Consider the following 15,598-nt stretch of genomic DNA (forward strand, 5'->3'; position numbering starts at 1 on the left):
GTTACAATGTTACCCACAGCGTGACCACCTGGCCTTTCGGTGCCCAAAGTTTCACATTACACATCAAATCAATAAATATTGTCTTGTATAATCAGGCAAAGGATTGTACATGGTAATACGTGTTATTTGTATATGAGCGTGTGTGTCACAAATAAACTTCCTCAATGTGGAATGGATGCACACTAGCCTTTGTAAACTGAACTGAGATTTTCCAAGCACTTCCACCAAAACAGTTTCAGGTAAAGTATAAAACAGGTTTATTAACTACAGAACAATAGAGTTTATGTGATTATACATGGTAGGCATAAAGATCAGAGATTACATTAAGAAAATAAAAAGTAAACACACATTTTAAATCCTAACCTTTTACTCGAAGCAAGAGCTAAAGCAAACAATATCTCACCCTGATAGATGGTACAAGCAGATTACAGTTCCCCAATACTCAGCTTGGGACTGCCTTCCAGCCTGGGACCACCCTTACCCAGTTCAAATCTTTGTCTTCCAGACATTCCTCCCGGTGTTGAGCTAGAGGCGGAGGAGAGAGGCCAAGGGATGATGTCACTGTCTCTCTTTTCTTCCAGCTTGCTGCAAAGATCTTTGCTATGATGCCAGTTAGTCTGCCCCCATGGTGTATGTGCCTCCTCAGAGAAGTCTCTAGGATAGTGGATTGTGTGTTGATGAGCCATTAATGCCGAGTAGCCATCAATAGCCACATCTTTGGTTGTGGGTGTTCCCAACCTCACAACATATTTCTGTAACACATGTAGTAATACTTCATAACTTCATGTACAAGGATAGTACATACAATCCAACAGGTTATTAATGTTCAACAGATCAAGACTGATACCTCACAAGACATGTACAAAACATATAATTATATGACAGTAGTGAATATGGGGGTTTCAGAGGGTCACAGGTTTGATGTGAAACAAGATCTTTTTCAATATTTTTGCATTGCCAAGGCTCTAATAAGTGCTGTTACAAGCTCTTGGGTCTGGGTCTTTCACTCCCTGATACAGCAGAGCCTGTGTGTGCTAGGTAGGGAGCAACATCGGCCTACAGAGCGTCTGTTTGTCTGCCTGCCCGAGTTTTGGAATTACAATAGAAAAATCATCTCAATTCATGGTTTAATTTCTCCTTTACTTCATGTGAAATAAAATGAAGTACTCTTTAAAATGAACCATATTTGTAGGCCTGTTACACCATCTCAAAAATGTGTATCAGTATCAGTGCTAGTTATTGTGTAATAATATTACAGCAATGACACAGTATTTCATTAATGAGACTTAAAAAACCCATTACTTTTGTGCCAATACAGTTTATTCCTTGCTAGAGATGTTACACAGAGACTCATTCGTTCTTGCATGGATTACAATGTAGCATCAACATGAATTGCAATAAAAGGATCTTCAGCCTGGTTACTAATCTGGAAATTAGCCATGCCGTCACCTACAACCTGCACCTGTATTCCTGTACAGCGGTCACCTTCCTTTTGCCCAGAAATAACATCACAGTAAGTTCCAGCAGGAAGGCCAGTTTGCAAATTCACATTCAAGCTCCTATTTATAAAAACAGATTGAAAAGGAATAAATGATTATTCAGACTCTCCAGTATAGGTATTTCTCTTTTATTATAAAGCGTCATTCATTTGGCCAGCCAGCTGGCTTTGGGGATAGTGTTCTGCACTACAATATCCAACACTTGGGGTTTACTCTTGGGTCGGGGTCTTTCACTCCCTGATACAGCAGAGCCTGTCTGTGTTAGGTAGGGAGCAACATCAGCCTACAGTGAGTACTAAGGCCATTGTATATGCTGTCTATATGGCCTCAATGTGTCCATGCAGCCCTGCTAGACAAAGAAAGATTCCAGTTTGAAATGCCATCAGGCCTTGCATGTGTAGGCATGAGTAAGCAGCGGTTATCCATCTACTCCCATTCACAAAGGCTTCATATATTTAAAATTCAATATACAGGCTGGTGAATATAAATTATTCACTCATTTTTCATTTGACCTGGACATTTAAAGAATTAGCTTTTGATTATCTTTAGAACGATCCCACTTCTGAAAGGGCAAAAATTAATTAAAATTGAAGCCCCATTTCATCTGGGATAGACATGAGTACAAATGTTAATCTGCTGAAGTATCTTTCAGACAGATAGTCTCTCTTTCATGCTCTCAGGCATACAGTTCTATCTGACAGCTCCTCCTCCTTTTGCATGAAGGAGATATCTACAGTGTAATTTACACATGAAAGACTCAATTCTACTCTACTTGCTGTATTTACTAGTATAAACTGTGCCTCTGTGTGAATATAATTTCCACAGAAAGTCAATGGTGACTGTGAATACAAATCAGAAGACAGAATTAGACCCCAAATAACTAGAGAAAAAAACATGAAGACAGATGTGTATGATATTATCTGCAGGGACAGTAAATTCAGGTATTCTTGTCAGTTTCCAAAAGTTTAGAGTCTTCCTTATAATTAGGCTCCTATTGTTCTTTTTCATCTCCCAAGTCCTTCCCTCTCTACATACCCAAATTCCTTTTTCTCATAGTCCCATTAAGTCATCTCAGCATTTCTTGCACTCTCCATTGGAATCAGGAGGGCTCTTTTCTGCCAATATTATACTGTTTTGGGCTACCTCAGCATCACAGATTTCCTACATCTCTTTCTGCACCTCTGACTCTAGAGAAGTCTGGAAAAGCACAACAATAACCCTAACATGAAGTGCCAGCCCTGATGAGACTCTGCCAGGAGCTTTGTGGATTATCCAGAAAGGAAGTGGGCCTGGTTAGACACAGGAAGCCCTTTGTATAAGGCAGGAAGACACTTAAATGAAGTGAGTGATTCAAACCTTAACACACACACAAGATTGAGAACAATTCATATGCAATGCAATTCTGAGAACTGTGCTCCTCTAAAATATCCAATCCAATCATCAACTCTTCTCACCATAAAAGAAAGCGGAAAACTCCCAGCTGCCAGCTCTTTCTCAAAACTATCCCAGCTTGACCCACATTACTCTCAGTCAATTCTCCACCCATTCCTCACAGCCATGTCTGCTAGCCTATTTAGGCCCAGGCCCAACACCAGTAGCTGCCAAAGTACCTCTCAGACCTGTATGGTCATGCATGCCTCACTGACCAACCTCTTACTGCATGTTTCAAATCCAATGACCAGGAACCATGAACAGAGTATTGTGTTGCTTAAAGAGCTAATGCTGGGTTTTGAAGAGTGCTTTTGGGAGTGGGAAGATGGTAGGTTTGGAGTTGCATCAGGTAAGAGCCTTGACCTGTCACACCAACCAGTTGCCACAGATTCTATAGCCAGTAATAGGGCGTACCGGTTGACCAGGGGGTAACGTTTTTTCTGGAGCTATTCACTCCTCCCACTTACCAGTCATCATTATTAAAGACAATGAATCCTCTATTACCACGCCCAAAAGCCACTTGATTGCTGTCATTGTCCCACCAGTTTGAGAAAGGCTGGCCATCAACCACATTACGGAAAATAACCATGTTCCTGAAAATACAACCAATGGGCTTGACTTTAATTAAAATATCCCCACATCAGGTGAAGAATATATTGGAAATTGCTGTTTGCAGTGTCCTACTTTATTTGACGCCATCTGTGTTCACAGACCCAGTCGTTGCCACAAGTGGAGTCTGGATTAATTGTAACAGGTTTGGTTGATCCATCCTCAGAGCTTGGTGGTCCCACCCAATCATTAATGTCCTTGTTATTAAACACAAAGTTATACAGATTAAACATTCTATCTGGGGAGACAGCTCAATGAAGCATCTGGGGAGACAGCTCAATCAAGCATAAAAGATGACAGGGATAATTAACAGCCTACATACTTGTTCTCATTGATCATAAACCTACCTTTCCATTCTGAAAATATCTTGGCCAACGGTAACTTGACATAACACGTGTAAATCCATAAGGATGAGCAAGCATAAAGCCAAGTGCCATTTTATATAGTCTGTAAACCAAAGAATAATGAAACACATGAAGATACGCTGTCTTTTTTTTTTTTTTTTGGTGGGGAAGGGGGGAAGGAGGAGGAGGAGGAGGAAGAAGAACAACAACAACTCTGTTGGCTGTATGAAGCTACCTGGAGTCCCAGAAGGTTAGAACAGAAGCTCCCCCAGCACCATGTCCCCTTTGGGTGTCATGATTATCTACAAAGACAATGGCTCTGTCAGAGGGCATGAAACCCCAGCCTTCTCCCCAATTCCTAAACAAACAAACAGAGTCAAACACATTGAAATTAGTAGTTCAAATATTGCAGGAATCTAATGATTAATTCAAATTATATATATTACTTTAAATAGGCCATCTTTTCTCCATTCCATTTGCGGATCACTGTACCCAGTTTGGCACCATATTTGAATTCAGTCACTCGGCCAGTTCCAAAGTAATCACTGCTTTTAATTGGCTCTCCACCCAAGTCAATTACCTAGTAGAAGAAAGAAAAGCCACTATTATAGTCCAATCACCTGGTTAAAAAGATACAATTCATAGCCCTAAATGCTGCTTTTAGGGAACAAGAAATCAATTGAATGTATTAAAACAGAAATAAGTTGGGTTACTTACTAAATCCCACTTATTGCTTCCTAAAGCATCCCAAATTCAGGTGCAATTGAAAAACATTAAAAACCTCTTGTCTCTTCTCCCCCACTCCCAAATATGTCGTGACCATGAATAGATTAGTAAGGAAATACATGACCCAGTTCTGAAACGATCAGTTTGACAATAAAAAGAATCTAATGAGAAGTTTGACTTTAAAGGGACATTCCTGGTAGGTTTAGGTTCAAAATATTAATTCACATTTAAAATTTTAAATTGGTAGAGATTGTCTTCTGGTTTAAAAACAGTCATTTACTGATAAAAGTCATGTAACAATATTGCTGAGACTTGGGGGGGAAATCTTACGAAGTTATTTATTTATACTTTCTCTATTGATGCTGCGGAAGTTAGAGTTTTATTTTGTAAGTTGAGATCTATGTATATTTTTAAGGATTATATGAATAATGATGAATATGGGGTGGAGGAAGTAAATCAAAAGAAAATGCCTGAAAGAATTAATATACACATTTTAAAGTTTTGCACTGAATAAGCCAAGTAGGCTTGGAAACGTAAAGCTCTAGTAGCAAAATAGGAGACTGTGGGCTGGAATATGAAGTACTAAAGGTTAGAATCCACAGGAACTAAAACTTTTTGGGCCTGATTCTCCATTATTTTTCATTTTGTGTGACCATTTAGACATCTACAATGTGTATGCACATGTAAAATCATTAATAAAATCCTGGCCCCTAGCAGTCAATGGGAGCGTTGACATAGAAGTCAATGAGCCAGGATTTCACCTCAAGTATTTAGATGGTTACTTGATTGCAAACAAAAGGATCCATTTGGGCCCATACAAATTAGAAAGTGGAACATTTTGACATTAGTTCTTTGCATTGATTTGTAGATAATTCAGTTTTGCAAGCTGCTGAGTACTTCAGTCCTGATACAACAAAGCACTAACATACATGCAGGGTCAAGTCCATACTGTATTTGCATAAAAGAACCCATTTCTCCATAGAGTGAAATTAAGAAAACGAGATTACCTCTTGGTAAATGAAAGGTCTCAATCCTTTGGAAAACCATTTTGTCGTTAGATTTTTCAGTTTGTCTAAAAATGCCGCCATGTCCCCAGGCCACATATGCTTGGAAGCATCAATTCTAAAGCCTGCCACACCAATATCAATAAGATCGTTCATGTATTCAGCAACTTTCGAACGCACATAGTCCTTCTCCAGGGCAAGATCAAGAAGACTGACAAGGCGACAGTCGCGGACCTGTTTAAAAAATTAGCTGATTTAAGACAATTTTCATCCCACGTGCTAAATGAAGTGTCCTGAACACAGTTCTTGCAAAACCATTGTTGAAAAAAACACAGAATAATATAGAATTACACAGAGCCCCCAGAAATTTTTCCCATGATATGTACTGTCAGTACCCATGGAACCATGCCCAGGGGAGCTGCTGGCACCAGCACCTCACCTGTGCCATGCTCAGCCCATCTTCCAGCCTCGCCCGCCAGCTGTTGTGTCACTCCCCATCCCTGAGAGGGGACATGGGCTGCTGAAAGTGGGGTGAGGAAGGGCAAGCCCCTGTGGAAGCATCCTGGTGCAGGAGCTAGTCCCATGACAATGGCAAGGAGGATCAGTGCTGGCCATCCTGCTGCCCTGTGTACCTATTCAAGGTTGGTCCCACAGCCCCTCTGTCATGGGGCCAGATCTGAAAGGCACTGTGACCCCTGTGCACCAGGTTACAACACCTCTCAATTTTGGCCCCACTGCTCTCGTCCCCTACCATGACAGGGGGGCTGGCAGGGACAAACATGAGTGCCCAGTGGGCCAGCCAGCACTGTTCATTGTTGTCACTTCCAATGGCACACAATGTGCATAACATACATATGGCTGCAGGTGACACTGGGATTACGTATACTAGACTTTACTATACTGATATAGGACCTGATTCTCTACTACTTTGCATCACGTGGAGTTGTTTATATTTTACACCCACTCTGCATAAGTGTAAGTGATTTAGGAAAATGCCAGCTGAGAATCAGTCCATTAATTCTATACTCATAGGGAGGTTTGGAAGGATTAGATTTTTATCAGTAACTGTCAGTGCACATTGATTTCACCATACACACACAAACCAATGAAAAAATATTTCCCCCAATAAAAATTGAAATTTACAGGTAGCACAGTGAGAAAAATTCTGCTTGAGAACTTGTTGGTATTTGATTTTTGTTTTAATGATAATAAAGCTTGAACTTTTTGAATCTCAATGTGGACTATCATTAAAAATTATGTGACCTTTCCCATCATTTCCCACACCTATAAAATTTTAAATATAAATATAAAAATGCTTAAAACAATTTTTGCAACTTTGATGATTTAAATACATAAAGGCTTACAGATAAACAATATTATCCATCAAAATTATACAAAATAAAAATCAAATTCTGCCAAACCTACTCATGGGATTTTAGTACAACTAGGAGAAGTAATCTGTCTTAATATGTCATTTTTACTTCAGCTCTAATATACAGATAAAAATTTCTCTCTTCAGGATCAACTGCATGCTACTTTTCTCTTAGCATGAGAGTGCATGAGAGATTTTATTTTAGCTGGATTCATAATACAAAATTTTGCCACCGATTTTATTTCACAATTTTAAACAAATTCATTTTGACTATGTTCATGCCCATTTTTATCTTTGCTTCCTGTAAAATTTGTTGTTGTGAATTTTCAATGAGATAGAAAATTTTAAAAGAGTATTTTAAAATATTCACAGAAAAAGAATGGTTTCCTATGGCAATCCTGAGAGGCAATGTGTAATCAAGTGTTTGATCTCTGCATTACAGTGAAGAGGTGAATAATAATGATACTTTAGCATCTTTCATCCTGAATGATGCCCAATCACTTAATGAATTTACAATCTCTCCCCCTCTCCCAGTCCTCAAGACAGGGACAAAGGGAAACAGAGTAAGAGAGATATACACAGGAATACTTTCATGTACCATTGAAATGGGGTGAAAGATGCTGTTTAGCAATGCACAGCACCATTACCTGACTGTTCAGGGCAGGGGGGTGAAGAATATTGCTTCCAAATGAAGCTGCCATGGGAATTTAGGCAATGGAATGCATAATGGAATTTGGTGAATACAGCTGATGACCTAAAACCCCACAGTGGGAAAAGGAGCCATCAAATACCAAGTAATCACAAGAGGTAAAGTCAAGAGCTCAGTTGTGTGGCTCACCCATAAGGGAGCACAAGGAAGAATGCTATCTACCCACACTTTTCTGTAGTACCCTGGCATTTGCATCCATATTTACTGATCAGGCTCAGTCGTGATTAGCATTTAAAAGATAACAATATCCTTTGAAAAAAGAAAAGGAGTACTTGTGGCACCTTAGAGACTAACCAGTTTATTTGAACATAAGCTTTTGTGTTGCATCTGATGAAGTGAGCTGTAGCTCATGAAAGCTTATGCTCAAATAAATTGGTTAGTCTCTAAGGTGCTACAAGTCCTCCTTTTCTTTTTGCAAATATAGACTAACACGGCTGCTACTCTGAAATATCCTTTGAAATGACCAGGATGGCCTTGATTTAGCAAGGTACTTAAGCACATTCCTAACTTTTATTATAAGAGTTATCCCACTGATTTGATAGGACTATCCACATGCTTAAAGTACCTTGCTGAAATGTAGCCTATTGGTTACGTAATTTTCACTACCCCTACTAACTAATTCATGGAGGGACTATTATGTGTGAAATATTGCTAAAGCTGGGCAAAAAATTTCTATCAAACATTTTCTTCCAAGGAAAAGAATGAATTTGTGTCTGTTTTGCCAAATTGTTTGTTGGGGAGCGCGCGCGCGTGTGTGTGTGCGCGTGAGAAATTCTTAAAATTTTAAAACTTCATTTTGACTTTTTTTTTTTTAAAAGTATCAATATTTTGGTTTGAAACTACTTTTATTTCAAAATATCCCTTTAATTTAATTTAGTTTTTTAAGTTTAAAAAAGCTTAAGATGGAACCTTTTTTATATTATTATTTTTAAATTGCCAGTGAACTGAGAAATCAGTTATTCACCCATTTCTGAGTTTTTCCTGTTCCGAGGTTTTTATGTAACAGCAAAGCCCAGTAAAGAAGAGAGTGGGAGTAAGAATAAACAGGAAAAATATATTTTACAATTCTAAGTTTACCTGAGTCACATCATGGTAATTTTCAATGTCTCCACTTCCAGTTTTACATTTACCATCGTTAAAGTCCCAGGCTGAGTATGGCACAGCAGGAAAATCTCTGGTCTCTGCATTGAAATAGCTTCCACAAGTAGAACTATTACCAGAACCAGCACCAGACCCACACATGTGGTTGACTACAGCATCCACATAAATATGAACCTAGAGAGGAATGTTTGCATTTCAGTTTAATAAAACCAGTACCTGAGTGCCATTGACTAAATAACACTTATTCCCTCATTTACATTCCCCACCCTTTTGACTCCCCTCTTTTTTTTCCTTCTAGAGCTTTTTCATGTGAGCAAAGTGATAGAGTATTATTTTTTCTAAATATCCAACAGTGAGCTTATCATTCAGTGATATGCACCTCATCTGAAAGACCAGACTGTTTGGGAGAAAATTAGATCATCTCTCTTTTTAACTCTGATCTCCCCATATCTTCCCTCCTGAGTTATCTGGTGCCTCACTCTGATTTTGAGTGCTAATGACTACATACCATTAGTCAGACAGCTATCAAGACCATATGAAGTAAAGAAGTTAAATGTAAGCATCCATCTTAAGTTCTTCTATCTTCAAAGAATGATGACTCCAATTTTGCTAACTGATAGTTTTTCAGTTATACTAAATATTAAAAATAGGCACTTGTTGAAAAGCAACTATTTCTCCTGATTGTTTGCTTGTTTTAAAGTTTGCAAACCAAAAAACAAAACACAACAACAACAACCCAAAAAAGCAATTTTTGCTGGGTTTTTCTTTAACAGTACTTTGTTGGGTTGAGCTATTGCTGCATGATGAAGCTTTTGATTGACCTAGTCCTCCACTGCGAAGGAGTGAAAAATGACTTCAGTTGAGAACTGGCACCTTATCTCCTTGGCATTATTGAAGAATAAACATTTTTTTCACTGGGAACAGGACAGAGGACTACCTGAAATCTCTTACATCTCCCCACACTGTTTATATAGGAGGAATTTCAAGTCTCTTACTCCAACATTGTTGCATCTGGTCACCATGTCTTTAAATTCATCATAATATCCAGATCGTGTACATAGATAGTAGCTGATTGGCTGGTATCTTTCCCACCACGGTCTCCACGGGTTAGTAATGACAATATTTTCATTTGGAGGAGATATCTGTGAACAAAGTGATGTCATTTGAAAATAAACTAGTAATTACTTATGTACTTGTTTACTGTTGTAAAAGACATATAAAGACAGAGGGTCTGAGGCCCTGATCATCTGCGACAAAGAGTTGGCTCTATCAGAACCCAATCCAGGGAGATGCTCCGCACTCTCATCTCCCTTTGAAATCAATAGGAGATGAAGCGGCTCAGCATCTCAGAGGCAGTCCTTACAGACAGGGACTCACTGGGTGATCAGGCCCCTGAGATTGCTTATATTTAAGTGTTTAATGAAGCTGGCATATGAAATAGACATAGGTGAGTGGTGAGTGTTTGTGCAGCCATTTGAGAAACGGTATGTATCAAATTGTAGTTGTCACACTAAAAGGCCAAGCTGCACTTTAGACCCCTTTTAGCTCCTTGAGTATACCCCCCTAGTAACAAGTTTTGTTACCCTCATCCCTCTTTGGTTAGAACCACACAGTCCTACAACTCCTAGAGTTAGCCTCTGGGCTGCAGGCCCCCTGTTTACCAACAGTGAGAATATGACAGGCCGAACGGTATTTGGCACCTGGCCTCCAGCCTTTTTTATCTCGGAGCCTGTGACTACTGGCTGATTAAAGGCTCTAAAAACAGCTTCTTCAAAATAAAGTATTATTTATTCACCCCAAAATACACAGTACTCTGAGAAGTGAGTTAAAAAGTGAGGGGCCTAGATACATGCCCATGTCTTACCTAAACTTTATTCTCTCTTTGCAAAGTTTTGAGTAAATTCCATCCAGCTCAGACCCCATAAACCTGGGTTGGGAGAAAGACAGACAGCCCCTGCAGCATACTTTCAGTGTGTCAGTCAGACTTACCTCCAGCCACAGCTGCCCGCTCACCCTCCTTGTTCCTAGGCAGTGCAGTCTTTGCCATAGTGTTCCTTTGGTCCCAGGGTCAGGAAAAATAAACTTACTAGCCCAGCTGGAGTCAGAGAGGTGGGTATTTCCCAATTAAAGCTCACTCCATTGCTCTCCTAAGGAGCTTTGGTATCTCTCTGTGGGTACTTTTATCTCTGTCATTTCCTTTTGTTCTCCTCCTAACATTCTCCTTTCACTTAATTCTGCATAGTCAAAATATCAGGCAGGTAAACTGAGGTACATACAATGGTCATAAAAAAAAATACAGGTATCTCCCTCATTTTCCACAGTAGTAAATAAAGATTCAGGTGTTACTTTTCACTTAGAGGAATATTTCAGTTACACCTTTGGAGTGATTAAATAAATGAACCCCATCATGATGGACTGGTCTATTTTTACTGCTTCAGCATTTAGTACTTCCCTTACCAATTTTTATTTAGTTTGAACTTGGTGCCTGTCCCATATGACCTGGATTTTTACTTTAATAAGCAAAATGTGCCAGCTATGAGGCAATTTCACTGTCTATTAACATTAGAGGTTACATACCTGAACTCCACCAAATCCATTGGGTGCTAAATACCGTTCACATTCAAGAGCAATGTCAGCCCAACGCCATTCAAACAGGTGGACAATAGACGTCTTTCCAGGCCTTGTATTTGGGTTGTATTGTGCAGAACAAAGTCCAGTGGCTGCTAGCAGAAGAAAGGCCTTCATGGTTCTTTCCGTAATAGCTTGTGCTCTTCTCATGGATTTTTATACTCATGCAAGAGGGTAAAGTACATGGTACACATTACACATTTAAAAAGGCGAACTATTTTTAGCATGTATTTTGCTTATCTTGCTGTTGTTCTGATTGTTTTGGAATTGCTTATCCGATGAAGCTATGCCACAACCTCTCATGACAACTTTAATAATGTAACACGTTAAGGCTCAGTCCTGGACTACACAAAGGTGTTGTTCTGGTATAACTATATTGGTTGAGGGAGTGAGCTTTTTACAGCTATATTTATACCAGTGAAATCCCTAATGTGGACACAAATATACAGTATAAAGGTGTGTTATACAGTAGAGCTCATTCCCCGTCCTGTATAGGAAGGTTATACTGGTGTAAGGCACTTTCATACTGCTATAACTGTATCTGCACTAAGGGGGTCTTGTAAGTATAGTTACAGCTGTACTACTTTTGTGTTTAGATAAAACCTTAATGTTTTGTTCTGGGTCTTAATGCTGTCAACAAATTCAATATTTCAAAGGACTGTGATGTGTGTGTGAACAAATACTTATTGTCAAAACCAGACTTGAACACAGCATCAGATAATGCAACTAAATCCTAATCTCCGAGGGTCTCTCAGAGCTGTAGTTTTTTAGTGGGTTGGAACCAGAAATACTAAATATTTGACATCCATCTGTGCTGCAGCTTGATAGAGCAAAATGATGTATTAAATGTACAAAATACCCGTTTCTCAGGGTAGATTATGTCATTCATGCCCAGTCCTGGGCTGGGAGTGGTGTGGAGCTGTGTTGTGCTACCCCTCTTAGCTCCCTAGTACAAAAGGAGAGCTAGCAGAAAGTGCTTCACCCATTTAACAGGTTCAGCATAGTCGCCACCACTGTGTGGCTTAACCAGCTCTCCAGGCTGGCACATAGTGAGGCCAGAGCCACGGCTACCTACTCTCCCACACCTTTGGAGTGCTATGCTCTCCTGGGTGCAGTAACTTCATGTTACTTAGCTCTGAATGTAGCACAGCTCCACACTTTGTAAAGCTCCTTATTATTTTGTGCAGCCAAGCAAGGGCCAACCAGCTTTTAGTCCTCAGTTTCCAGACCTCGTTTAAAATAAAGAGTCCCCTAAACATGTTCCCTAAACGGTGGGTTTGTCAAAATTCTGGGATCTCTTGAAATGCCTCTGTGAAAACAACCTGGGCTCTTTCCTCCAATCACAACAAGGATGTAGAGCCTAACAGATTGGAGGTTGCCTGAACCCCACCTTTTAGCCTCTCCTTTTGTAGCAGTGATAGTAGGACAGTTGAATTAGGTTAACTTGTACACATTTCCTATAAGATGATAAATATCTGTTATAACAGAGGTGGGCAAACTACGGCCCACGGGACCATCCTGCTGGGCCCTTGAGCTCCCCTCCCCCGCAGCCTCTGGGCGGTGTCGCTAGCTCTAGCCGGGCCGCATGGCTGCGAGCTCCTGCCGCTCTGAGCAGCATGATAAGGGGCAGGGGGTCCCATGGAGGCAGTCAGGGAACAGGGGACGGTTGGATGGGGCAGAGGTTCTGCGGGGGAGGGGCCGGTCAGGAGACAGGGAACGGGGGGTTGGGATAGGGGTGTGGGAGTCCTGGGGGGCTGTCAGGGGTTGGATAGGGGGTGGGGTCCCAGGGGGAGGTTGGATTGGTCAGGTTCTGAGGGGGCGGGAAGTGGGAAGTGGTAGACAGGGGGCGAGGGCCAGGCTGTTTGGGGAGGCACAACCTTCCCTACCCAGCCCTCCATACAGTTTTGCAATGCTGATGTGGCCCTTGGGCCAAAAAGTTTGCCCACCCTGTGTTATAAACAGGGAGTTGAACTGCTTTTCTTGGGGCATGGCTACACTTGCAAATGTAGAGCGCTTTGAATTAAACCCGCCTTTGGAGAGCACAATAGGGAAAGCGCTGCAGTCTGTCCACATTGACAGCTGCAAGTGCACTGGTGTGGCCACATTTGCGGCACTTGCAGCAGCACTGGGAGCGGTGCATTACGGGCAGCTATCCCACAGAGCCCCTCTTCCCATTCTGGTGCTGTGGCTTGTGGGAAGAGGGCAGGAGGTGCGGGGCATTCTGGGCCCTGTCCCAACGCCCCGTGATGCATCGGTTCACATCCCAACAATCCCTTTGCTTCCGTCCCCATTTGGCAGCATATTTCAACGTTTTTTGTACTGCGCACTCTGTCTTCCCTTTCGGGCTGTGGGAATGGAGCCCAAACTGCTGAGGAATGTGCTGACGAGTCTCGCCAGCATGTCACGTTTGGCAGTTGAGTTATGCCTTATGATCCAAAGTGACAGTGAGGGCTCCAGCGATATCGACTTGAGTAATGCATATGACACGAGTTTGCTTGTGGCATTCACGGACATGCTCACCACTGTGGAATGCTGCTTTTGGGCTCGGGAAACAAGCACTGAGTGGTGGGATCACATCGTCATGCAAGTCTGGGATGACGAGCAGTGGCTGCAGAACTTTCGGATGAGAAAAGCCACTTTCATGGGACTGTGAGATGAGCTCGCCCCCACCCTGCGGCGCAAGGACAAGAGATTGAGAGCTGTCCTGCCGGTGGAGAAGTGGGTGGCTATTGCAATCTGGAAGCTGGCAATTCCAGACAGCTACCGATCGGTCGCTAACCAGTTTGGAGTGGGAAAGTCGACAGTTGGAATCGTGTTGATGCAAGTTTGCAGGGTCATTAATCGCATCCTGCTCAGAAGAACCGTGTCTCTGGGTAACATGCATGACATTGTGGATGGCTTTGCACAAATGGGTTTCCCTAACAGCGGAGGGGCGATAGATGGCACGCATATTCCAATTCTGGCACCAGCCCACCTAGCCTCCGAGTACATTAATCGGAAGGGGTATTTCTCTATGGTTCTCCAGGCGCTTGTGGATCACTGTGGGCGTTTCACTGACATTAACACAGACTGGCCTGGAAAGTTGCATGACGCATGCATCTTTTGGAACACTGGCCTGTTCAGGAAGCTGCAAGCCAGAACTTTTTTCCCAGACCAGAAGATCACCGTAGGGGAAGTCGAAATGCCAATTGTGATCCTTGGAGACCCCGCTTACCCTTTAATGCCGTGGCTCATGAAACCCTCCACAGGGTGCCTTGACAGCAGCAAGGAGCGGTGTTGGATCATATTAAAGAAGTTCTGTATTAAAATCACACATGAGTTTGACTCCCCATAGTTTAAATTCCAGGGTATTACTAAATAAAAGGTCTCTTGGTTTTTGGTCTCTTGGTTTTACTGTTTCTCTCCCTCTCTGTATGAAACTTGCAAGCTGCTAATTGTGTTAGTACATCCTAAGACAGAGTCTGTTCTCAAAGCAATACGTTGTAACAACTACTCACACAGAGAGAGACTCAAAGCGATACTTTGTAACAATAGAAACAACACACAGAGACTCCCCGCCCTTTTGTTGTATTTATCTCGCTTTGTTAACAATTTTGATTAAAATAAAGATAGAGGATGTATGTGGATGGATGCTTGGTGTGGATAATAAATGAATGATCAGGGAGGTGCCAGCCTAGGAGTTCAGTATGGATCGGTTGAAGAATGCGCAGAATGAAGACAACCAGATGACTCCCAGAGGGCAGACTGGAATCTACCCAACAGCCTCAAGGATGGGAGAACCGAAGAACAAGATAACATCTGGCAGCACGGAGCCGTCAGGAATGTGCCATCTGCTGATTGATTCAGCAACAGCATGATGAAGCAATTCCCAAAGACTGGCATAGGAAGAGATACCTATAAAAATGGAGTCTAGAAACTGAGAACTTTGGGGTCTGTTTCTGCAAATCAACTTCCAGAAGCACCAGATGTGCATCTGACAAGGCCCTGCTCCCTCCTCGTGTCCAGGCCACCTGGCTAGTGGCTTGGCATAAGCAACTCTAAGGCTGGTAACTATGATAACAACCTTGCAGAACCTGTGTGTGTGTGAATGAATGTGTGAATAAATATGAAATTAAATGGAATGTTATAGCTATAACTAAAACTAACTGCTTACTATGATTCTTTCTGTATTCACA

The 15,598-nt window shown here is 41.5% G+C and overlaps 1 protein-coding gene across 1 annotated transcript; it reads right to left on the reverse strand.

Moving 5' to 3' along the window:
* Nucleotides 1–263: 263 nt before the first annotated feature.
* On the reverse strand, nt 264–11,606 carry LOC141992881 (pancreatic alpha-amylase). The gene is made up of 10 exons (XM_074962213.1): nt 11,373–11,606; nt 9,791–9,937; nt 8,772–8,969; nt 5,617–5,847; nt 4,330–4,463; nt 4,119–4,241; nt 3,887–3,986; nt 3,615–3,736; nt 3,398–3,523; nt 264–1,559 (listed from the first exon to the last, which is right to left on the reverse strand). Exons 1-10 carry the CDS (start codon nt 11,571–11,573, stop codon nt 1,370–1,372), a joined length of 1,572 nt encoding a protein of 523 aa, XP_074818314.1. The 5' UTR covers nt 11,574–11,606; the 3' UTR covers nt 264–1,369.
* Between the last annotated feature and the right edge of the window lie 3,992 nt (nt 11,607–15,598).

This window comes from Natator depressus, chromosome 8, assembly GCF_965152275.1.
Source record: "Natator depressus isolate rNatDep1 chromosome 8, rNatDep2.hap1, whole genome shotgun sequence".
In the NCBI taxonomy this organism is placed as follows: Eukaryota; Metazoa; Chordata; order Testudines; family Cheloniidae; genus Natator; species Natator depressus.

What these genes read in the sequence shown, in the direction of transcription:
- LOC141992881 (XM_074962213.1), bottom strand. Translation starts at nt 11,573, where the DNA reads ATGAGAAGAGCACAAGCTATTACGGAAAGAACCATGAAGGCCTTTCTT. An exon ending in GATATTTTCAGAATGGAAAG is followed by an intron (nt 3,737 to 3,886) that starts GTAGGTTTATGA and finishes TTTAATAACAAG; the next exon opens with GACATTAATGATTGGGTGGG. An exon ending in CACAGATGGCGTCAAATAAA is followed by an intron (nt 3,524 to 3,614) that starts GTAGGACACTGC and finishes TTGTATTTTCAG; the next exon opens with GAACATGGTTATTTTCCGTA.